Here is a 24,398-nt window from a genome sequence, read left to right as displayed (position 1 = left end):
TTTTTTTTCACTCTTCCCACCTAAAACCTCATAGGAACTACCCTCTCTGAGAAGGCACCGACCTGCCCTGTGAAATGCAAGGGAGAAATGTAACCAAAAGAAAGAAAAAAAAGGCCAAGTCCAGACGCGCTTTTCACATGCCCTGGGATCACTGGTGTGTGACTGCAGTTTATATAGGAAGAGAAGCATCGGATCCAGGTCTGGAAGCACTTTCTGAGTTCAGGGGTCTGAGGAGGCAGCCTTGTGCGTCCACCCTGTGTGTGTGCTACCGAGCGGGAGGCAAAGCTCCCAAACTGCTGCCCGTGAGGGGGAAGGAGAGGGGAAGAACGCAGCACACTCAATTTACTTTCAAATGGATGAATAAGGCCTCATTGTTATGAATCCCAGTTTACTTTTCCTGGTCAGGCACTTGAAATTTTATTTATGCTTAATAGACTGCATTTGGCATGTGTAAAGATGACAGAGGCGTGAATTATGAATGACCTTCCACCCCTGCAGGAAGTTGTAATAATTGAAATAATAGCGAAAATACGCTCCCCGAGAGCGGGGCCCGGGGCTGCGTGCTTTGAAGCGCCCTGCGGGGCACAGGCCGTGTCAGCAGGGCCCGGCCTTCCCCACGGCCACAGACACCGAGAGGGGAAAAAGTGGCATCTGTGTGAGCTGCCGTGCGTGTGTGTCACTGGCAAGTGGGAGGACGAGCTGCGAACTGGCTCTGAAATCGATGGAGGAAAGCTGAGGAGAAAGGTCCAAATGGCACAAAGTCAACTCTCGGTCTGTGGTGAAGAACTGCTGAGGCTGGAGGGCTGTATTGGGAAAACGAAGCCCTGTTTCAGGATATTCTCCTGAAATGGCACACGGAGCGCCCGCGTCTGTCGGACTCCAGGCAGTCCCAGCACAGGACATCCTGCCCTGCGTCCCCTCCCAGTGATGCTCATGGCAGGTTTCTGGTGCATGTTAGCCCAGGGTCTGGGTTAGGGTCTGACACATCCAGACGGGCTCCTGCAGACACTGGCATGATCCCACTTGCTCCACTGACAGCCGCCTGCACTCGGGCCCACACAGCCCTGCATCCCAACATCCTACAGCCACTGCTGAACGCCACTCAGTGAGCAGCTGTCCCACTGTCCCTGCGAGCATCTACAAACCTCTGAACCCCGCCGTGCAAGTGGGACTTGACAGCTCTCATCACCAAACGGCGTTCCTGCTTGCAGACAGCACGCTCTTCTGCTTTTATTAATCGTCAATGAAGAGCTTATCGCCTTGCAGAGAGGCGACAATTAGCTGCCGGTTTGGTGCTGAGCAGTTCCTTGCAGGTCACGTCAGGACAGGCTGAAGCTCAGGCAGGATGCTGGCAGCACTGGGCTGCAACAAGTCAGGCGCTGGGCAGGAGGCTCAGCACAGCATCACCTCTAATTGCCACAAATGGAAAACCGCAGCCGATGAGCTCCTGGTTCCACCAGCCCCATGCTAGCACGACCTCGCTCCACTGGAAACAGGTTTTCAGTGGGAGCTGGATTAAGCTTTATTTGCTTAATAAACTAATAACTCGTAGGAGGAATAATGACAGAATAGGGCCCCGCATGAGCTCAGCGCACACATGCCCTCCTGACCCATAACAGCCAAAACCTTAATTTCACTCTCTGACAACAAAGCCTCAAAACTATTCATTAAATACACAACTTTCGCAGGTGGCTGTGCGTCTGGGGCTGCTGGACGAGTCTCCGTGTTTCTCTGCCTGGGAGCTGCACGCCGTGCCGGGGGGGCAGAGGCAGTAAAACCTGAAACATGAGGCTGTGCCTGCAGATTGCAAAAGTTTGTAAAACTTGTAAGAGGGATCGGATCTGGTGCAACCTACAGCAGTCGGTTCACTCACCTCCGATTGTATCGCTGACACTGTGCGCATTGTTAAGAGTGTTATTCTACTGTTATTTCTCCCACTGCAGGGGCATATGCTCGAGTATATGGGAAAAGAGCACACATAAAAACAAACCAACAAAAAACCTCCTATTTCAGCTCACGCAGCAAACCAAAACCTCAGCAAGCTGACTGTGAGCCACGTGCAGCTTTCCATAGATAAACCAACAGGAATCTTCCAGGAGACCTGGAAGCTCAATGCACTTTTACAGCATTATGTGGCCACATCACTTTCACAGGTCTGCAAGCAATAAGCAAGACAGACACAATTTCACAAACTCTAATTCAAAGTGCAACCAATATTTCCCTACACAAACAACAACAAAAATAAACAAATCTAAAGAAAGACAGGAAGAAAGAAAGAAAGAAAAAAAATTCCAGCTCAAAGGTGACTGTGATCCCAGCTTCAAAATGTGCTTGGGACTCTTCACAGTCCCTGACACACCATCGCTATAGTTACTGTATTTTCCACCACACTTTCACTAACATGTATATTTAAAAATAATGCTTCTGCTGGGATGACAGCACTGCCAGAAAGTCTACCGGGGCTAATCGTTCTGAAATCAGTAAAAAGTGGAACTAATAGATATTTAATGATAGATAACAGAGGGGACTTGTCCAAGTTAGCAGAAACTGCTATTGACTCCTGACTCTGAGCTGAAAAAACACACTCCAAGCAAATAATAGTGACAAGACTTTGCAGCTCTGCACACACTGCAGTGTCTTTGGGGAAAAGGAAAAAATGAGAGTGTGCTGTTTGTGGAATTTTATTATTCATACACATCTTGAATTACACGCGATCAGGTTAGATTGGGTATGACAGGAGATAATAGGAAGACAGCAAAGAGAAATCCTAGATCAACTTGGTTTGAAAAAAAAAATCAAAAATAAAAATACAGCTTTTAAACCCTCCTCCACCTCCAATCAAATGAAATACGAGTTGCATCCCGCGTGCATGTTTTGACTGCATCCCACCATTATCGAGCTGTTCATCTCAGCAAAGCCCATTTCTACAGCCCTAAAAGAGCCCAGGCCTTTTGTAAAGCTGATCCCAAGTGATGAAACTTAACCTCAAACATGAGTCGGGGGGCGGGGTGGTATGCCTCTGAAAAAAGTCTGCTCAAGGAAACAACAAAAAAATGTTTTTCTTTCACTCTTTTTGTGAAATGCAGAAGGTGCAGCTTAGCAGAGCGACCAGATTACACATCGAGCTGAGCTGCACCGAAATCCTGCCTCGAGCAGTCTGGGAATCATACCTGCCTGTCACTCAGGCTTGAATTTAGTAGCATGAACTTGCGGCCAGCGCGAGGCCGAGTGCTGGCAGGATCTCGTACCTTTTCAGGTACGGCACAATGTTTGCTTGCGAATTTTACAGATGAGTTGAAGCAATTAGAGGAGAACAATTACTGCTGATCAAGTGTCTGTGCCTCGGGAGTGCAGGAGGGCTCCTGCAGAGGGGATGCTCCGGGTGCTGTGGAGGGTGCCAAAGCGCTGCCCCCAGGGATGTGGGGACAGGGGGACATAGGCTGCACCCCAGCTTGGCCCACACCCTACACTTCTGGGGCTGCGTTGCTCCTGCGATGCTCTGGCTTGAGCTGCAAGCACTGTGCGTGCTCTCTGCTTTACCCTGCTGTTTTCTGCCTAGGAGCTTCAGGAGCAGACTGACACAGCGCAATGCTCTCACTTGCATTTGTCACTAGTTCTACATGGCTGCGTCTGGCCATGTAACGTCCATTTCCCAGTTTGCCTCCCTATTATATTTTATATTACCTCTCGTGAGCTCGTGCCAGAGGAAAGCAGAAGGAGGAGCTGCTAGAAAGGCTTTTTTCGGTTTGAGATTCGAGAGCACATTTTTAGCATTAACTTTTTAGGTCCTGGTCATAAAATGCTGGAGTACATGTACAATTCTGTGGGTGAATGTGCAACGTTTCCAGAGGGCCAAATGGGCAACAATCTGCTGCTGACAGCGTGCAGCTCACAGTGAGCTACTTGAACGACGACCCATTTTTAATTTCCAATTCTCAGCAACAATATGCCATAAAAATATAGAATTATGAACGGCTCGGCACCGTGCAAAATAAATAACAAGTCTCCAGTGAATGAAAGAAATTATTGGCAGCAGTACAGCCACCATTACCAAATCTCAGAAATGTAAACACTAAAAAAGAGAAAGTTACAAGCACCATAATTCTCATTCCAGCAGCGTCCCAGCGCTGGTGCGTGGCTGCAGCTCCAGGCAGATGCTGCTGTTCCAGCCCAGCACATATTTCCCATCGCAGAGCACCACTGCCGACGCAAACGCCGCGAGTCACTCGGACCAATTCACGTGATTCCCTCCCTGCCCTCACCTATTTCTGCCAGCTCTCATTATGAAACGTCTGAATTTGCTGTTTCAATTAGCCCGGATCGTTTCCTTTTCGTATCACTGCTCCATAAATGCTTTGCGTTGAGAGAATTTATCGGTTTTCCGCGTAAAACATAATTTCAACTCACAAAATGCATTTTTCATTTACTAATAATCTTTATGGTTTCTTTAGCTAAACCAGCTGCTATATAAAAACAAATGCTATCTCGGCTGGCTGGGTCGTTCCGTGCTATGTGCGCTCCAGGCTGAATTTTCAAAGTTGAAAATTAAAACAATCCTCTGTTACAGCTCCTGCTGAAGCTAATGGGCAGCGGTTCCAATCAGCGATGTGTAGGAGCGAAGTGCGCCGCGCTGGGGGCTGAAGGAGCAGGCTGCCTCCCATCCATTTCCTTCACGTAAGGAATTTGATTGGAAAGAGTGATTTCTAATGGAAGCTTCGTGCCCGGTTGTGATTCTTCTTTCAATACTGTCAGGGCAATTAAGCCAGCTGAAGATAATCTTTAACATTCACCTGATGCGGCTAATTAAGCGGTGAGAAACGAAACGCCGATTGAAGGCATCGAACGCTGCGTCGCAGGTATCGAAGTTTGGACGTGCAACAAGAATGCCCCATCAGTTGGTGCTTTGCTATCGTCTGTATTTCACTTTCTTAAAGCACGGCTCCCTCAACCTGACTTCACCCATGGTAACATTTCACAGCGGCGCACGTTTTCCACAGACCAAAGCAGAGCCTCACTGAGGGAACACCTAATAACTCATCAGCGTAATTGAAAACAAAATGCGACGCTGCGTCCTTCCTCCCTGTCCCAGCCTCTCCAACACACAGCAGAAGTAACACTTCAGCCTAACAAAGAGTGGATTTCAGCGCGCCAAACAAAAAGAGACAGCGAAGCATTGGCGATCCCGGCTCAGCACACAAGTAGCAAAGCGTTCGGGAAGGCATAATAATATTTGTGCACGTGTGCATTCAAAGGCAGAGCCCCACGCGTGCAGCTGTACGGGTGGGATTATCAGCTCTGCATCTTCACCTCCACTCTGCCATTAATTGCACACTGAGGTTTCTGCTTAATGCAACAGTTTCATACAGCAATGCAGCTGGGGTGGGACGGGAACCAGAAAATGCCTCTAATCCCAAATCAGCAAATAATGGCTCTGTGCTCCTCAGAAAGCAGCCTCCATTTTTATCAGACACAAGATTAATAACAGCAGTAATAATAATCATGAAGAATATGAATTGAAAAGTGTGGAAAAATAGGAAAATTCATATAATCTGCAGCCCAGAATCAAAATTATTCTATTCTGCATTTCACATCTGTGCCTTATCTTCTGCTGTAACAACAAACAGGCCAAAATCTGTTGTGAATTGTTGCTTTTTTTTTTTTTTTTTTTCCCCGTGACACCTTAAAGTTCCTTAAAATGTAAGTCCAGAAAGTGAACGCCACATACCTGATCACTTATCTGACATGCAACAAGGTTGTGCTGATCGTAGCATCCAGCAAACTTAATGTATTTGAGCCAGTTTCCTACATCTGGTTGGCTGGCGTCTACGCAGAACTTCACATTGCAAAACTCATCCAAGATCTAAAAGGAAGAAGACGAAAGGGTCAACCTCTGTGCTGCTGTCCGGGAGCACCGTGCAAGGAAAAATCAGAGGGTTTCAGATAAGCACATGGGTCAGAATGCAGGGATGCAGTGAGAAGCATGTTCCTCTGTGAGAATTTATTAGCAATGGTCAAAATGCAGAGATAGTTATAGAAGGACAACAAATGCACTGAGAAATGCCTTGACAAATGCCTACACGTAATCAAGACGTTGTCTAATTATCGCTAAGAAACACTGCTGACTTAAGAGGCGTCTGAATTTCATGGCATTTATTTCTGTTTAAAATCAAGGTTTTAATTAAACATGAGCTGCCAGGGAACGGAACAGCGATTACGAAAAGAACTGACTGTGGTTTCATTGGAGTTTTCTGCTTTGGTTCTGATGTGCGCTGCCTGCAGCTCCCACTGAGCCCTTTTGGATCTGTGACCCCGACCCAAACTTTGCGGGGGAGGCGGCGTTATTTATCTCACTTTAATACTTGTGCCTCCCAAACAGCACTTAAATCACCCCCCTTAATTAGAGCACAAGAATAGAGCTCCCCGTGCCAAACTCGGGAAAATAAATGAAAAACAGCGTAAACACTCGTGCAAAACATGGCAGCGTTCAAGACACGGCAATAAACGGTTCCAATAATGCAGATAATAAACAAATATCAAACGCAGATAATAAACAAATATCGAGAGATTGCTCGTGGACAAGAGGATGTCCCACTCTGATAGCGGGACGAACCGCCGTGCTGTCCATGGGAGCAGTGCCAGGCTCGGCCGCAGGCTCACTGGGGCCTGTCCTGCGTCCCGCACGGCGCTGCTCCCCCCGCACCGCTTTAAACTCCCGCAAACCGAAACGCAGAGGGAGACGGTGGCCGTTTCCCCAGCGGGAAACGTTCGCGTTCACGTCAAGAGGCGGCGAGCCGCCGGCCTCCGAGCTGAAGTGTCGGCGATCCCGGCACCGTGTGACGCTAAGCGCACGAGAAGCCACTGCCGGTCCCTGGCGGGGCTGCCGCTGTCGCAGCCCGCGTTCGCTCGGGGAGCCCCGCGGAAAGCGTTCCGCCCGCTGCGGGGCTGCGCGGCTCCGGCGGCCGCTGCCCGGGTCACGGCCCCCAGCGGGGCCCCGCGGGCGGCGGGATGGGGGATCGGGCCCGGCCGTGTGTCTGTCTGTCCGTCTGCGTCTCTGTCTGTCCGTCTGTATCTCCACAGCCCTACGCGGGGCTGTTCGCAGCGCGGCCGCTTCCCTCCCCTCCTGGGCTCCCCGTCCATCGCATCCATTTTTTCCAAAAAGTGAAAACCGAACCGTAGCAAACTCAATCCCAAACCAATACAATTAGAGTCCCCCCCCCCCCCACTACACCCCCCTCGGAGTCCCCCCAGCACCTCACAACCCGTGGGCAAGCCGCATCCCCGCGGAACGTCCGAGCGGCCCCGGACCCCCTCTCTACTTATTTTATTTTAGTGGGGGAGGGGGTCGTTATATTTGATTTTCCCTTCCCAAGTAATCCCCGCTGTGCCCCCAGACGGGTTGGGGGGGAGGGGGGGGGGGGGGGTCCTCGGAGGGCATCGGGGCCGGGGCAGGTCGGCCCGTCCCGCGGGGCCCGGGGGAGCCGCGCTGCCCGCTCTTACCTTGTGTCGCCCGGAGCCTGCGGGGGCAGGGAGGGGGAGGAGGGAAAAAGATCCTTCAGGCGGCGGGGAGCAACATCGCGGCGTCAAACGCGGGCGGAGGCCGCGGCCGTCGGGGTGCGCTCCACCATGGGGCGGGGGTCGGGGGGGCCCGGGGGGCTCAGCGGCGGAGGGGCTCGGCGGGCTGCTGCCGGCTCGCCATCACCTTCCCCTTTCGGCCCCTCCTGGTCTTATCGGCTGGCTCAGCGAGCGCGTGTGTGTGTGTGCGTGCGCGCAAAGAAAGTTATCGGGAGAAAAGGGGGGAGGAAAATAAATAATAAAAAAAAAAAGATGATAAAAAAAAAAACAACCACCACCACCGAAAAACCCTCTTGAATGGGGAAGAGAAATAATAATAAAGAAAAACAAAACAAAACAAAACCAAAACAAACAAACAACAGAAATAATGCAGCCCTGCGCGCCGCACAAGAAAACAAACTTCTTTCACTTCTCCGCCGGGGATGGCAGAAAAGTGTGCGCGGGCGAGCGGGCGGCTCTCCCCTCCCCACCCCACCCCGCCGCTGCCCGCGGCTCTCCGGCCCCGCCGCACCCCCGGGCAGCGCCCGGACCTGCCCGCCCCCCCTCCCCGCCCACCCCGTCGGGTCCCGCCGGCCGCCGCTCCCCGTGCCGACACTGTCTCTTTAAAAGCGGGGCAGCGCCGGCCGCTCCCCCCCCCCCCCAACTCCGGCCCCGCCGCTTCTCCGCCGCCACCCCCGGTCGGTTACCCCCCCCCCCCCGCCCCGGGCTCTCCCGGCTCGCTTAAAGCGACAGCGGCCCCGCGGCCGGGGGTCACCGCCAGGTCGCGGAGGAGCGGCCCCGCCGCGGGGGCGAACCGGAGCCGTTCCCCCCGCCCGCATCGCGGGGCCGCCGCGCCGTGCCGGGCGCCCGCCGCGATTCCTTCTCCCCCCGCGCCCCGTGGCGGCGGAGCCGTGCTCCCCCGACGGCTGCTCCCGGCGCTCCGGTGCGGCTGCTCGTTTTTACCGTCATCACCGGCACTGCGATTAGCAATGCGAATTTCTAACGAAACGCAACTTTTTTTTTTCTTTGCCTTCTTTTTTTTTTTTTTTTTTTTTTTCCCTTTTTTTTTTCCCCCCCTCTCTCCCATTCCCCCCCCTCCCCTACCCCCACCACCTCCACCCCCTTCTTTTTCCCTCTGCACGGAGAATTTCCCTTTTCCTAAAGGAGCTCTTCTTTATTTATTCGGTAACGAATGCCGTGAATGGAGCCAGCGGAGGTTGGGCTCTCCCTGCCGCCGGAGCAGCGCCCGCCCCGGTCCCGCTTCCACCGCCCCGCGGGGGCTCCGCGCTGCCCCAGGACCCCCCGGGCCGGAGCCCACCCCGTTCCCTCGGCGTTGGGCATTTCCCGGCTGGCTCCGGTGTGCTTTGTGTATTTTAGGGAAGAGGGCAGGAAAAAATTATATAAATATATGTATATAGAAAGAAGGGAGGACTGGATCTTCTATTGCGCCTGCCCCAAGTGCCACCCGCTTTTTTTTTTTTTTTTTTCTTTTTTCTTTTTTTTTTTTTTTTTTCCCCAATGCAAATATATTTCTCAGCCCAAAAGTCGATTTTTCTTTCCCGGGGGGCAAGGGGAGGGCGAGAAGGCGGCTGACATGAGATGATGATTAATTCGTCTCAGCGGCCTGTTATCTGTGACATTGAACTGTTATTTCAGATAATGGCCATTGTTCCGGGCCGGGTGGGAGCGGGCCGGGGCCGGAGCCCCGCGTTGGGGCCGGAAGGTGGGACGGGAACAAAACCCTCGGGGAACCTGGCGGAGCTTCCCAGGGCGCAGCGTCGCCGGGTTCCTCAACCCCAGTGCCGCACATTGGTGGAACCTCTCGGATTTTTTTTCCCCTCTCTTCCTCTCTCTCTCTCTCTCTTTCTCTTTTTTTTTTTTTTTTTTTTTTTTTAATTTAGCCATAAATTGGACCGGCTCGAGCTATGAGCTGTTCTATTTTCTTCCTGTCAGGATGAGGGATTTGTTTTATGATGCATTGTGTATTAAATACAAGTAATCTGGGAAACTGATTGCTCGAGCCCATAGGCCTGATCAGAAGCCTCGATAGGAACCGGAGCTGCCCCCCTCTCCTCCCCCCAACACACACACACACACAGACACACAAACCCCTATACGCTGTGCCACAAAAGGAGGAAACGCCGCTGGATAAACAAAAGGGCCTCCGGTACCGGCACCGGGATCCGCCCGAGCGCGGCCGCTAGGTGGGGGCGCGCCGCCGGGACACGGCACGGAACGGGGATGGAGCGGGGACGGAGCCGGGATGGAGCGGAGCGGGCGCTGCTGAGCCCCTTTCTCCGTTTTAGGGTGAAAAGTCACTTTTTGGGAGTTTTCTTTCAGCGCTCCCTGCGGCTCGGCTGTACCCCTTTCCAGGAGGAGGAGGAGGAGGAAGGGGCACACTCGGAGGGCTCACAGCCGCTCCGTGCGCACACATACGTGTGTTTTCCTTCTTTCGTTTGGAAGACGGCTGTGGCCTTTTCTCCCTCCCGGCGGAGGGCTCGGTAGGCGCTTCCAGAGGCCCAGCTATTTCCATAGGGTCCCTTTGGCGATTGTTTATTTAAAATCAGCCGCTCTATTAGTGGAGGCAGCGAGGAGTTAGTGCTTGGTCTGCTAGCAATTCCCACCGGGCTGTAAGCTGATGCCTCTTTTAAGCCTTTAACTTCATGGTCGTCCCAGAAGTAGAACTTCTCATAATGGAGACCCTATGGGCATCGTGCATTCCAGCACATCATTAAAGCACAGCAAAGCAGCTCAGCCACAGCCAGATGAAATAACGGCACTGTCCGCCTTTAATGGGCTTCCTGTGGCCCGACACCGCCGAGGACAATGGTGAAAACTCAGACAAGTCGCTGGTGATTTTTCAAAGCGCCGTAAATGTTCGTATTAGGCTTAATATTATCCTTACATTTATAGACCAAGCCGCTTCATAACCGCATTTTTAAGTGGGGTTTAATGTTATATTTCTCAAGGTGACTAAACACAACACCGAGCATCCTGCTGGATGCTTTGCTGAGCTCTTACGAACCTGGGGAGGGGGTGAGGCGCAGCAGTGTGTGCAGCAGCCCTCCAAGTATCCCCACCGCTGCGGGATGGACCCAGGAGAGCAGTGCTGAAGCAAATCCCACCCGCAGATAGCGGCTTCAAAATAAAATAAAGTATTAAGTGGGAAAAAAAGCCAAGTCGAGCAGAGCCAGCAGCAGTGCTGTGTGTTTGAGGTGAGGAGCTGGGCCTGACCTGGCCCTCCGTGCCCCAACCCCTGCCCTCCTGCCAGGCCAGAGGCAGTTTTCGAGCAAAGGAGAGGGAGAGGAGGAGGAAATTAAAGGTAAAAAAAAAAAATGTAAATAAAAAATTTCCCTTGGTCTGGAAATGGGCCCAACTGAAAGCATGTTAATCTCCACCTCAGTAATTTGGTTCTTCTGGAGAAGACAGAAGCCCTGCTGCTGTGCCCTGCACTTCATAAATCACGTCTTTATGTGGACAAGGTCAGGGCACCTAACAGCTCAGACATGGGCCTTTGCAGTGGCTCGGAGGGCTCCGGCATGTTTATTCTCTCGCATAGATCTCCGAGGAGCAGTCCAGCACGCTTCTAATTACTTTTGATTATTTTCATTTGCTCGGGTCAGGCTGGCTTTGCCGGCGCTGCTGCAGGGTGGGTTTCCTCCCCCTGGCTGATGGTGGGATGTGGGGAGGGCAGTTCTGACACCCCTTTCCCGGTGTCCCCAGGAATGGTGTGTTATGGTGGGGGGGGGACATGTGGGGGCATCCAGCTGGGATTCCCCTCCCTATGCAGGGCAGTTGGAAATGCATAGCCGCATAACACACCACAAAAATAACCAATTGCTTTTGGGAAGAAAAAAAAAAAAAAAAAAAGAACAAAAAACCAGCACATCCCTGCAAAAAGAATAGAAGAGAGAGCGGTGCAGGCGTGGGTGGCAAAAATCTGCAGGATCTCTGCTGCTGTGATGTGTTCAGGAAGGGCAGCACACTGCCACAGCCCCCAGCCATGCCCCGCAGCACTGTGTGTGAGCCCCCTCTCCTCCTGCTGCATTATAGCTGGGATAAATATATATATATTTGGGTATATGTCAGTGGCAGCACGCACAGCACCCTGTGGCAGGCAGTGTGGGCTCCAGGTGTGCATGGAGCTGTTGCCATACCCCCATCCCATCAAGCTGGGGTCCCCCACAGTGCAGTCACAGCTGAAGGATGAGGGGAAATTTCCTGACCAGGGGCTGGTGGATGAGAAGGGGTTTTTTTGCGTGCTCTGAGGCACACCGGTGGAGTTTGGACCCTTTGGGGCCTTGGGTGTTACCAAGAGAAAAAGGGAGATTCGCCTACTCTGTCAATAAGATGTAAAATGAGTCAATGATTGGGATGTGGCTGCTGAGCAGAGGAATGGGTGAATCTGCTCCAGCCTTGGGAAGGAAGGCTGAGAAGCCTTGTGGAACCTGCAGCAATTCCTCAGCCGAGAGATGTTACAAAACCTTACTGCAAACAGCCTGTGTCTCTGGCAGACAAAAGTGAGGTGCTGGGGGGTGCACTGCTGCTCGCCCACCTCCCACTGCAAGCACACTCCTGGGGCAACAGAGAGGGAATTCCAGAGGGAGAAAGCTCCCAGTTTTTCTCCTCTGAGTCTTCCCACTGCTTGCCCTGCCAAGGAACATGCTCTGGCACAAGGTGCCAAAGGCTATTGCTGTTTTCAGTTGCAGTGTTCATTGCTTCAGTTACAAAAGACTCAAGAAGCCTCCAAACCCAGACCTAGTAGACACAGAGCAATTGAATGCGTGGCTGCTTAATGTGAGGGATGGCCTTCCATCCACCCAGGAGCTGTCGGTTTTATGGCCCTTTGCCTTTCTCCTATTTTGAAAAAAAGCTAAAATTCTGGAGGATAAGAATTCAACGGGAATCCATTAACACTTCACTTCCTCCAAACTTTAATTTTCAGACCTTTCCATTTGCCACACAGTCCCAGGGCTCAGCACTGGTTGGAAAGGGTGCAAACAGCGGGTCTGGGTCCCTACATTATCCCAGAGCCAAGGGATGGAGACTGGGAAAGAAACCAACAGAGCGAGGGAAACACCAGGCTGAAGGGTATTGGAAGGGTTAATAAGCAGAACTTTACACTACAAAGATTAATGTGATGCATAGCAGGTAATTCTACTTTAGTAATCAATTTTAGGAATGAGTGGCTATTTTCAAAGCATTCCTATTGTAGCCAAGGTTTTAACTAGGCATACAAGAGTGGACATAAACACCTGTGGACTTTATAAGAGTACGAAGCAATTTATCACCCAATAAAATTGAAACACTCATTTTAAAATTTTCAGGTTTGCATTTGCTGTTTTAAACGTACATGTGTGGATGCTTCTAGCACTGCTCATAAGCAGCAGGATGCACATTGCACACACACAAACACACGTGCATGCAGACAGCATATCCAGCTCCTGAGTGGGGCACAAAAACCTGCTACAGGAGGTGTCAATAGCTTCACCCCACCTACATGTTGCATTAAACCCACTGTGACAATCGACTGGAGTTGTCTAAAACCTGCACTAAAGGGGCATTAAGTCAGCTGGCATTGGAAATTACTGGAATTCGATTTTCAGATAAACCACAAAACTTGATGAACTACCATCGTTCTGGCTGAATTAACTCATCATCCCTAGGAGCAGTGCAGTGTGGAGGACAGCAGCACATAGTCTCTTCCCAGCAGGGCTCCAGCAGCTGGTTCACCCCCTCTTATGGCACAAGGAAAGGAGCCCCACAAGGGACCCAGCGCTGTTGAGGCATTAGATATCATTTGTATGAGGATAGGAGATGGAGAACGCTTTATTACAAGCTCATTACGAAACTATAAATAGGTTGAAATCCCCACAACAATTCAATTCAACTTGTGCTCATAGATAAGTCCAAGGGCTGGAATTCAGGTATGTGAAGTTATTTGGCCAATGGACGTGCTTGCAAGGTCGATCCTTATCCTCTGCATGCAGATTCTGAGACACAAAGCACTCGGAGCACAGGTGCCATTTCTACAGCCCAGCTTCCCCAGCTATGTGCAGGCACCTGCCCCAAAGTGGAAAGCAGGTCCTGAGCAAACGCGTGACCGGTAAATGCTTAACCAGCCGTGAACATGCACGGCAGCTGGGCTCTGTGCACAGTGAAGTGCTGCTCCACATAAATTAGTCACACATGGGTAAAGGAGCAGGGTTGGTTCTGAAAACTCTTGCTCCAAGAGCAACCTGGTTTGCACAAAAGAGCTTGGCTGAAGCTGAAGAGAGGGACAAGGAGCGGCAAAAGACCATCACATCTACCAAAACCTACAGTGTCTTCCAGGACTCACCATGTGCACCAAAACCCGTCACATCCACCAAAATACTCGATGTCCACCAAAGCTCTTATTGCCCAACATGCCTACCCAAACCCACAACGTCCAACAAAGTCCACCCTGTCTACCAAAAGCCACCATGTCTACCAAAAACCATTACCTCCACTAACATCCACCATGTTCACCAACCCAGATGAATGCTCAGGAGTATTAATTCTCCTCCCATCAAAGAGTGAGAGGAAGACAGTATTTCACTGGGTATCTTACGAAGATTTTGTGAAAGCATGCTGCAACTTCCCTTTGCCTGCTTTGGGAACAGTGTAAAGAACAAGAAGCCTATTTTGCTCACCAGAAAGCTCTGTTGGGGAATGTATTTGATACAGGTGTCAGAATAAACCTGTTCTGCTAACCAAAAAAATGTGTCTTGATCACAATGGGTTATTAATGAAATGGCTATGAACATCAGCATATACTTATGGCAGATTTCTTTCATAAATGAGTTGAACATTTTCCAATTTCAAAACAGTGCTGCTACCTATAAACTGGGAAATTAAGGGCTTTTCCCCCTAAGACTTAAATCCCTCAGGGCACTTATGTTCTGGCATGCATCCCTTATTTGCTGAAGAAATTTCAAACTTGGTAATTTAGCACCATACTGATAAAACAAAGGAGGAAAAAAAAGAAGTTAGGCATGTGTGCATGTGAAGGAGGAGGGAGGTGAGTGGTATAGCTGCAGGCGTTTTTTTCCCGTGGCTTTTTTTATACACAAGTCATGCTGCAGATTTTGTATGAGATTCATAGAGAAAACATTCCCAAGATAAAATATATAAGATGCATATCAATCCATAAACTGAGTTTTGCAGATGCAAAATGACCTGCAGAATTTAAATGAGGATGGAGACTGCTTTATAACCATTTCTCCATATAACTTATTTAAGCCTAAGATGTTGGGCTAAATTTGCCACCAGCAGAATTATGAGTATTAGCATTATTAGTATTACAGCAGCACCTAGAGGCCCAGGTTGAAACTGAGACCCTTTGTGCACTGAAAAATGATAAGCAGGGGTCTCTGCCCTGCTCAGCTTACAGTTGGCACAGGCAGCACCAACGGCGTGCTGGATGGGAAGGTCGGTGTTTTGGTTGGATGGGTGGAATAGGGAGATTGGCTCATGGAGAAATCGGTGACAGGCCAGGAATACAATAATTTCCCATCACTTTCCTTCACTGCTTTGTAATTCTTTTTTTGGTTCTAATGAACAGAAAGTGGGAGTTGCAAGTGCTCATTTAGCACTTTGGAATTACTGCTCCTTTAACTCTCTAAGTTAATTCATGAATTTTGTCTCAAAGTGACCACAAAAGTTATAGGTCGAGGTTGTTGAGGACAGAATGTATTTCTACAGAAAGGAACAACCAGACTGGATTGGGTATATTTATCACATGCAGGAGTTTCACTCCAAAATACCATTCATATGCCCAGAAATCTATTCAGCAAAGATAACACAGCACGGGAAAATGAATATTATCAGTCTATGAGCAAAGATGGGAAGTAATGTTGTAGCAGCTTAAGATTAGGTTTGCTCATATCTGAAGCCTTTTACATCTCTATTCTGTTTGCTCTTACCTTGGGTTTAACAAGTGAAATGTGGTGACAAAGAACACTGTGAGAATCTTGACTGTGGCTGCTGCTGACTCTGCTGATAGCAGCACAGTGCCTCATTTCCCCATTAACTGATGGAAAAGAGGCAGGAAAGTCAATGACAGAAACCTCCAAGCTCTAATCAACCTGTGCTGTGTTTGATGTGATGCTGCTTCTCTGGGGTAAAGAGTAAGAGAAGAATAACACGTTGAGGAGTTATGTATAAATGGATATAGCAGACATCGTCGTCCTGGTGTCCACCAGCATCTCAAAGGGTTTGGTGGCCGTGGGTGATGCTGTCCTACTGCAACTCCTGCCAGTAGCCAAATGGCCACTGGACACATCTCAGGTGCAGTGATAGTGGCTTGTGTAAGCTAGATCAGTAGTAAAAGCAGGTCAAATTTTAAATGACAGGTGTGTATTTTTAGAAGAACTTGTAGTGTTTGGTCTCCAGCTTTGGATGGCTAGAGAGTATTCCGCAAGCCAAAAATCTGTCCTTTGGTTTTGGTTTGTTGATTAAATATACTTGTTACCAAGAACTTCACGCAGGAAAAAATTTAAGAGAGACTTCAGTGAGATGTTATCAGCTTCAGCTGCAGCACAGAACAGCTAAAATGTAATGGCTCTTCAGATCTCGAGGTATTTCTACTGACTGCTGTATAATCAGCATGTTAAATCTGGGCATCTCTTCAGGCATAGTTATTTATATGATATATACAGATCAATGCCTATTGATTTTATAATTTTGATGCATTTCTATGCAATGGCTCAGTTTCAGATGATCTTATTTATCAAGCTCTTGTCTATATCTTTCCTTCCAAGATGTCCAGCACTTCCAGACCAGTTCAAGCAAGTCCCACTGCCACCGTCCCCTTAGTCCCCTGCATGCACATTTGGTCACGTCCTAGAGCTTTGTATGCAGCTCCAGGTTTGTTAGTACTTGAGGATAAAGTTCATAAACTCGCTTCACAGATACACTGGAACAGATTGCCCAGAGAGGTGGCGATACCCCATCCTTGGAAACACCCATGGTCAGGCTGGACGGAGCTCTGAGCACCTGGTGGAGCTGTGGGTGTCCCTGTTCACTGCAGAGGATTTGGACCAGGTGGCCTTTAAAGGTTTCTTCTAACTCAAACAACTCTGCTTTGTTGATTCTATGCCACCATGCCACTGCTGGCCTTGGAACCACTCATAGCTCTCCAAAAAGTCTTCCCCACCCCATGCACCCCAGTGCAATTCAGGATTGTTTTGCAGGAGACCAAAGGGAGCTGGGATGGACTGTGCCCATGAAATTGAAGTTATGAGGGTGAGTACCTTCTAGGAGGAAAACAAAAAGGGTCCCTGAACACTAAACAGCAACTTTAGCAAGACAGCAAGCGTGAGCTAATTACAAAGTAAGGCCGATCACCATGCAAAAGTAAAATGACTTCATAAATAGCTTGAGATATCATGTTAAAAGCACCTTTAGGAGTAGAAAGATGCTGTGCTAAAAACGAGAGATCTAAAGAGCTGTTATTACACATCCATTACGTTTTCTGAGCTGTCTCATTCACTTTTTGAAGTGGTGTATACGTGATACAGCAAGGCAAAACATTTTATGTACCGTAAGAAATTGGACACAACGTTTAATGTTCAGAAGATAAAGTTAACAAAACCACATCTCGGTGACTTTTTATTTCTCTATTTTATGATCTTTCAGGAACTTTAAAAAGAAACAAAAAGGAAGGATAAGCTACCATGCACACTGCTTACTTTTTTTCTACAGGCTGATCTGAACCCAAGGTAGAAATAATAGTAAAAAGTCTTTTTTAATGTCTAAATAGATGATGTTCTCTCTGTTCCTTCCTCAGTCTCGTCACTACAGACTTCTCAGTGACACTGGTAGCAGTGACTCTCCATGGTCTTCTGCTCTACAAGGTGCCAAAATGCTCACGATAGAACTGTGATGACACACACAAAATCCATTTTCTATGCTGAGTGCCCATTTCAAAGTCAAACAGGAGTAATGCCTTGATACTAGCCAGTGTCCAGGTTGAGAACAGAAAAAGGCAATGTGTGAAGAGTTGTCCATTTCCCTTGGATGGGGAAAGCAATAAAAAAGAATAATCATGATGGGAGATAGACACAGCATTCTAGAACCAGGTATAGATCATTCATGTACTGGTCTAATGAACAAGAAGTTGGTGTTTGAGTGGCATAAGCTGCACCGCAGCTAACATCTTGCCAAGTTCTACATTAGATAAAAATGAGCTTAAACTGTCAAATAGGTATTGTGTATTTTGCAGCTGTACATGTATGCTATAGGCAAACAGAGTGCCTGGCAGGAAGTAAAGGATTATTTCTGCTGATTTCAGGAGGAAAATGCAAGAGAAAAGGCAAGAATATAAGCCATGTTTTGTATAATCTATTTCACAAAATGTCTCATACGGATAGTCATCAGACTTTACAAAATCTTAGTGTGTGCTGTAGTCAGGACTATATTCAAATTCCTTTTGAACGTTTCTCAGTGTGTTTGTATTATGTTCATTGCTACTTTCAACTGGCAAGGTTTTTCTTTCGATACAGAAGTTTCAATGGGGTGACCTCTATCACAGCCACGCAGGTTTCACAGCTGTAACTCAGCGATACGTCTAAGCAAATCTGAAGGAGTTATAGGTGATAGAGCAGATGCCTGCAGCCCGAATTTATGTGGCCAAGTTCATTTCTGGTACAGCTTCCCTGAACATTTCTGTGCTCTTTTACATGGAAAGAATTTGTGCTTGGATGAACTCGTTCCTGGCATGAATTTCAATGGCAATGGAAATCAGGTTCATCTACTTAGGGTGACACCCATTGACCAAAATGAAACACAAAGGTAAAAGGACAGCCCTGGGGGCAGCCTAGTGGAGTTCTGCTGAGGATAAATCTGTGGCATCTTCTTAGCTAATATTATGACCTGAATTACAGTGAAGTGTGTGACGTGCTGGGCAGCTCCCCAAGATACAGCTCCCCTCCCCTGTGTGGAAAGCAAAGGGTGTGATGGCAAAAGCAGCAACAGAAAGAAGAAAGCGCACCTCTTCAGAAGCTAATTCATGGCCCTCGGTAATCCTTCACTCGTTTCATTGAAATAATGTTCCAAACACTTTACCAAATTAAACTCTCGTGGAGCTCACATCCTTCATGCCTGAGAAGGCAATGGCTCTGGGATGGAATGGGCAGCCATTGCGGGAAGTGGGAGCAATGCTTGCAGCTGGGAGCCTGGCTGCTGTGGCATCACTATTCAGGTGGATGTAGAGTTCACTTCCCAGCCTTCCAGAAGAGATCTTTAATGACTGCCAGACCTTGGAAATGTACCCAAATTGGAAAGAAAAGCTCTGCACGTGAACTGTTACACAGGTTCAACCCTGATGTGGGTATGTGTCACCCCCTGAATCGGGAAGGATGCCTCCAGTAACAGCAAATTATCCCAGCCAAAGCCTGCCTTGGCCCAGCCCTGCTTGGAAGATCTTCCAAGGCTGTAGCACAAGGTGGTATGGCTGGAGACCAACTCAAGGCATTATTTTATTTTGTTTTGGTTAGCAGAGTTGATATTTGGTCAAAGGCTTCTAGCTGTGAAATGATGAGGAGCTGCCAATTTCTAAGCTAAATGTTGTACATTCATATCCTGCTACCACTAACTCCATTATGATTAGTCAGGAGTGAACTTAGAAGGTTTAGAAATAAGGTTTGGATAAACATCCCAAAATTTTGGATGCTTATCTGAGCCTGACCCAAACCCCCTGAGTATGCGGAATTGAGCTGGAAATCTGGCAAGAATGTTAATTTCCACACTTTTCATTTCTCTCTTGAAGGCTATATTTGCAGTTTAAGAAATTTTCTTTAATTGGAATTAGCATAATACATTATTTCCCTGTGGTGAGAACAGCTTTTCTGTAGTTATTCTGACTGTTGGGACTTTGTCCAAAGAAGTACAAAAAGGGATGAAAGTAAACACAAAAAAAAACAAACCCTAAAGTAAGTGAATGAAACTCTTTAAGCCCCCAAAACTGGTAGATTCTATTTAAGCCTTCCCCCCAGATGAACAGCTTTGTCCAAGCTTAACATGATGCCCATACAACTGTGCCCCTTTTATGGACATTTGATAGTAATTAGTGATTTGGGCAGCACACACCGCTGCTTCATTGCACATCTTCTCTATTTGATCTCATTATTTTAATATGATCAATAAAAATACCATGCTGGGCTATGCCATCACATACAATCGGTCGGTATTTGGCTCTCTAGAACTGAGAAGTTATGAGTGTTGACTATGGAATTCATTACTTTGTAACAGTTAGTTTTATGTTTTAGGAAGCCAAACTCCGTCCACATACTAAATGTAGCAATATTTGCTGTGGAGATATTATGGAACTAACAGACGAGGGGAACTTAACTCCTGACCCGCACACCAGAGGCACAGCCATCACCCAGCAGACCCAGCTCTCCTGCTGGAAATCCAGCCACAATCCTGCCCTCCCTGCAGAGCCCAGCACCATGTTCAAAAGGCCTTGCAGATGCCCAAAGTGCGTTCTGTTGGTTCATTTTTGTAGCTTTTTTTTTCTTTTTTTCCTTCACATTAGGCCCTTTGCAGATCGACTCACAATATGAGGTGAATTGGGAACAACACAAACGACCTTCTCGAGCACTTTCCATGTTATGGAAAATCAGAACCCAGTGGCTCTTCCTCCCTCCTCTGCTCATTTTCTCCAGGAAACTAAATAGCAAAGTAAAATAGCAGTCTGTGCATGTGCACCTGGGTGTAAGCACAACACATGTCGAGATTCACACGCATCCATTAAATTAAATGCTCGATCGTACTTAATAACAAATAAATAACAATGAATCATAACAAAAATGATTACCCAGTGCTCACAGAGAAGAAAAGCACAACTGAGTGCCACTCCACAGCCATCCTTCAGTACTCCAGAGCAAGCCCTGTCCCCCTGTACTGCAGAATATCACACCTACGAGATGCACTGAAACAGAAACCCAGGCTCCCTGCCCCGTCCATGGCAGGAACAGGGCCAGGCTGCCCAAGCGAGGAGAAAATGTCACCCAGCCAGAACACAAAGGCTGAGATGGTATCTTGCTGCTGGCTCGGTGAATCATGCACCAGGAAAAACATATTTAGCTATTCCTGGGCCTGACAGCAGCACAGAGTCCCTGGGAGAGCACTGATTCTGTGCACAGAGCCGGAGAGGTGCCAACCCCTCCTTTCCCAAAACAATGGATTTGGGGGTGACATCGGATCCGGCCCTGGAGGCATTCACAGGGCTGCAGGGGATGGCAGAGCCAAGACCCTGCAGCAGCCAGTGCCCACAGTTAATGAATTAACAGGGCTGATTAAGAGAGGCTGTGTCCAATGCTCAGCTTGTACAAGGAAGGGATGGGGTCAGGGAAGAGCCCAAAGACCACCCCTGGGATGGGGCCCTATGTTCTTCATTTTCAGAAGTGTGCAATATAAACCCCAAGTTTCTGAAATTTGATGCGATTTCATTCCGAGATATTTTTACTCTAAATTTAAGGCTGCCAGCAATGGTGAGAATAAACCACCAAGAGTGTGTCTGGTCAACTCGTGGGAGCAAAGGAGGCACCTCCAGCACATAGGAGATGTCAGAGCTTGACCAAAGGCAGCAACCAGGGAGATCCACTGCAGAGTCACCAGAAGTGCTCAAAGTACAGAGCAGGGACATGAAATATTTCCATTGAGACATCCATGCCCCACTGAGGGCAATAACGAAACACTGATTGCCTGTAGAGAGAAAGGGAACAATTCAAGTGTTTGCTCAGCAGGCAGAGAGGGAACATTACCCGGAGTACAGCCCATACAGCCCGTGATAAACACGTTATAAAAGAGGCATTTGCACAGAGCTGTTGCTTACAATGGGCAGTGCCACCAAAAACTGTGTTGCTGTTGCTGTGTGCCACAGGAGGCCAGTGTCTCTCCTGTCCCACCAGCCTGGGATATGCTTTCTCCTCCCATGTTACCAAGGCTTTATAGTGGAGCTCATCAGCTGGTGTTAGCCAGTGTCACCCTGCTTAACAGCGCCATAAAACAAACAGCCCAGGAGGCTTTGTCACTAAAGCCGTGTACTTTATAAGGCACAAGTCTGAATAAATATCTAACTGCTCACACCCTTTCCAAAGGAACAAGAACAAGCTGAACTGAAAGTGCTGATTTGTATCTAAAGTGGAGCTGACTCTGCAGCAGGAGCAAAGAAGTAGGCTGGATGGATGGTGCCTGCTAGAAGGAGCTACAGCATCATTGTTGTGTGCTTTGGAGAGGCAGCAGGAAAGCAAGACAGGAAATCTCAAACGTGAGCTGGAAACAGAGGACATGTACAGCCCATGCCATCCCATGCCATGCCATGCCATGCCATGCCATGCCATGCCATGCCATGCCATGCCATGCCATGCCATGCCATGCCATGCCATGCCATGCCATGCCATGCCATGCCATGCCATGCCATCCTACCCTACCCTACCCTACCCTACCCTACCCTACCCTACCCTACCCTACCCTACCCTACCCTACCCTACCCTACCCTATCCTATCCTATCCTATCCTATCCTATCCTATCCTATCCTATCCTATCCTATCCATCTTTCATTGCCTAAAGAGGGGCTATAAGAAGAAAGGGGACAGACTGTTTAGCAGGGTCTGTTGTGATAGGACAAGGGGAAATGGTTTCAAACTAAAAGAGGGGAGATTTAGACTGGTTAGAAGGAAAAAGTTTTTTGCATGGTGAGGCAGTGGCATAGGTTGCCCAGAGAGGTGGTGGTGCCCTATTCCTGGTGACACTCAAGGTCAGGCTGGATGGGATTCTGAGCTTCTGGTGGGTGTCCTGTTCATTGCAGAGGACCAGATGGCCTTTAAGGACTCCTCCCAACTTAAAAAAAAAAAGTTCTATGATCCTATGATCTGTGACCAAAGTAATACTGAAGTCATTGCATTTCCTTTCACTGTGGTGAAAGGAGGGCACAGACATCCCTCTACTGCCCTGGTAGGAAGAGAATCCCCACGGGGTACCACACTCACTGCATACACAAAATCAGCTGATATGACACCCCAAGTTCAGCCATTGTGATAACAAATTGTGTGCACTGAGCACGTCAAGAGACCAGGAAGGGTTTAAGATCCTTTCTGCCTGATTTCTCCTGCCTAGACTGCGAGAGCAGAGAGAAGAATGCATGGGCCTAGAGGACATAGCTTTTATTCTTCCCATCAAAATGCTAACAATAAAGAAAATTTCAGTAGTGAGTTGCAGTGAGATTCACTTTGATGTACTCTAAATGATGTGTTAAATGATGATTTCCAACACAGCTTAGAGCAGAAAGTCTTTTTGGAGTGACATTTGTTGTGGCACCAGTGGCTGCTATGAAGATGAATCTGTGTGTGCTCTCGGAGCACCTGCCTGCAGAGGTGTTGCAGATGAGTTCTGCATGAGAAAATGACAATGCAAGATTTGCAAGCAGCCTCAGACTGAGTCTGTGGTACGAGAAGGCTGTCTACAGCAATTTCCTCACTGCTTTCATTATACATATGCAGCCAAGCTGCCAGCTGTAATTAAAAATTACATGGTGATTTCTTCAACAAATGGCTGTCCTTCAGCAAAACACTTCACACATTGCTCACACAGCAACTGTGGTTGCTCACAATTTGTTTAACTTCCAGCTGCACAGGTTTTGCAGAACTGTTTCCCTTTGCTGTGTAATTGTGAGCAATGACATTTATAAATGAAAACAATGCTTGAAATTTTGTTCAGACCTACTTAAGCATCCACACAAAGCTTTGATCCTCAGAGATTAGCAGAGCACTGATATACAGATAACCCACATGGAGGCTAAGCAGCAGCACATTTGCCCACTATTCATGGCTCCCTCCTGCTGCCATACAGACATCAGCCCCACTTGGCTGCCTCCCTAGCTATGGATGGTTTCACAGGCTAACTCATGTGGGTTTGGCCTCTTGTGTTTCAAATCTCCCCTGGTCACGTGCAACCTGCCTTTCAGAGTGGGAAGTGAGTGTTTGGCTTCTTCAGCCTTTCCTCACCCTCTCGAGATGCCAACACAGGCATCTGCCAGCCCTTTTCTTTGCTTTCAGATATTTTTTTCTTTCTTTTTACTGGTTTTCCATTGTCTGGCATTTACAGTATAGCCATAGAGGTAGAAAGGCATGTATTTACCTCTCTTTCCTATCTAAGCTTTTTTAAATCAAAGGCTCAGTGCTGTTTCCAGTTGGAAAATTTCTTTGCACAAGCCATTTACAAGGCCTTTATAAGCCAGCATATGCCAAGGCCTCTCTTATTTCCAATTTACAGCAGTTGAGCCTAATGGGCATCAAAAAGGAAGGAGCCAGGCTTGAGCCTCTGTGGGTGGACAGAAGGATAGCCCAGAGGCAGTGCATCAAGAGCAAAAGGACTGAAATCTCAGCTGTGTGCTGCCACATCAGAAGTCTTCTTGCATGGACATGCTAAGAGCTTGGCTCCTGCCAGCATGGGTTTGGAGCTACTTTTCTTCAAATCGTTTGGATCAGATTGATGGCAAAATGAACAAGTATACTCATTAAGTCCTAAATATGTCTGAAAAGATATATATAAATATATGCATCTCTATAAATAATGGCATAAATCTCTTTCAATATTGGTATAATATATTTCTTAGCTTGCTACTGCTCTCACCGTGACTGTTCTCATCAGCTGACACATAAATGACCTTCTACAGTTCCACTGGCCCAGGGAGCTGCGGTGCCAGGTTTGCAGCATGAAATCATCATCTAATGGCCTCTGTGGGGACTGGAAGCCAGAACTCACTGCCATTTACTGCTGGCTTGGTGCTCTCTCTTCTCCCGTGAGCGGCCTACGCTGC

General features: G+C 48.2%; 1 protein-coding gene across 6 annotated transcripts in view; it reads right to left on the bottom strand.

Moving 5' to 3' along the window:
- Window positions 1–24,398, bottom strand: part of MECOM (MDS1 and EVI1 complex locus) — a gene marked incomplete at both ends in the record, with an annotated part of 312,789 nt that overhangs the window by 36,278 nt on the left and 252,113 nt on the right. For all 6 annotated transcript variants that reach the window (XM_079539967.1, XM_079539963.1, XM_079539965.1 and 3 more), the window contains one exon: window positions 5,726–5,860. In XM_079539967.1, coding sequence (XP_079396093.1) covers window positions 5,726–5,860 — 135 coding nt within the window. The remainder of the gene's footprint in view (window positions 1–5,725; window positions 5,861–24,398) is intronic.

The sequence above is a fragment of the Tetrao urogallus genome (assembly GCF_951394365.1).
Source record: "Tetrao urogallus genome assembly, chromosome: 9".
Classification (NCBI taxonomy): Eukaryota; Metazoa; Chordata; class Aves; order Galliformes; family Phasianidae; genus Tetrao; species Tetrao urogallus.
This window is presented reverse-complemented; position numbering and strand designations above follow the sequence as displayed.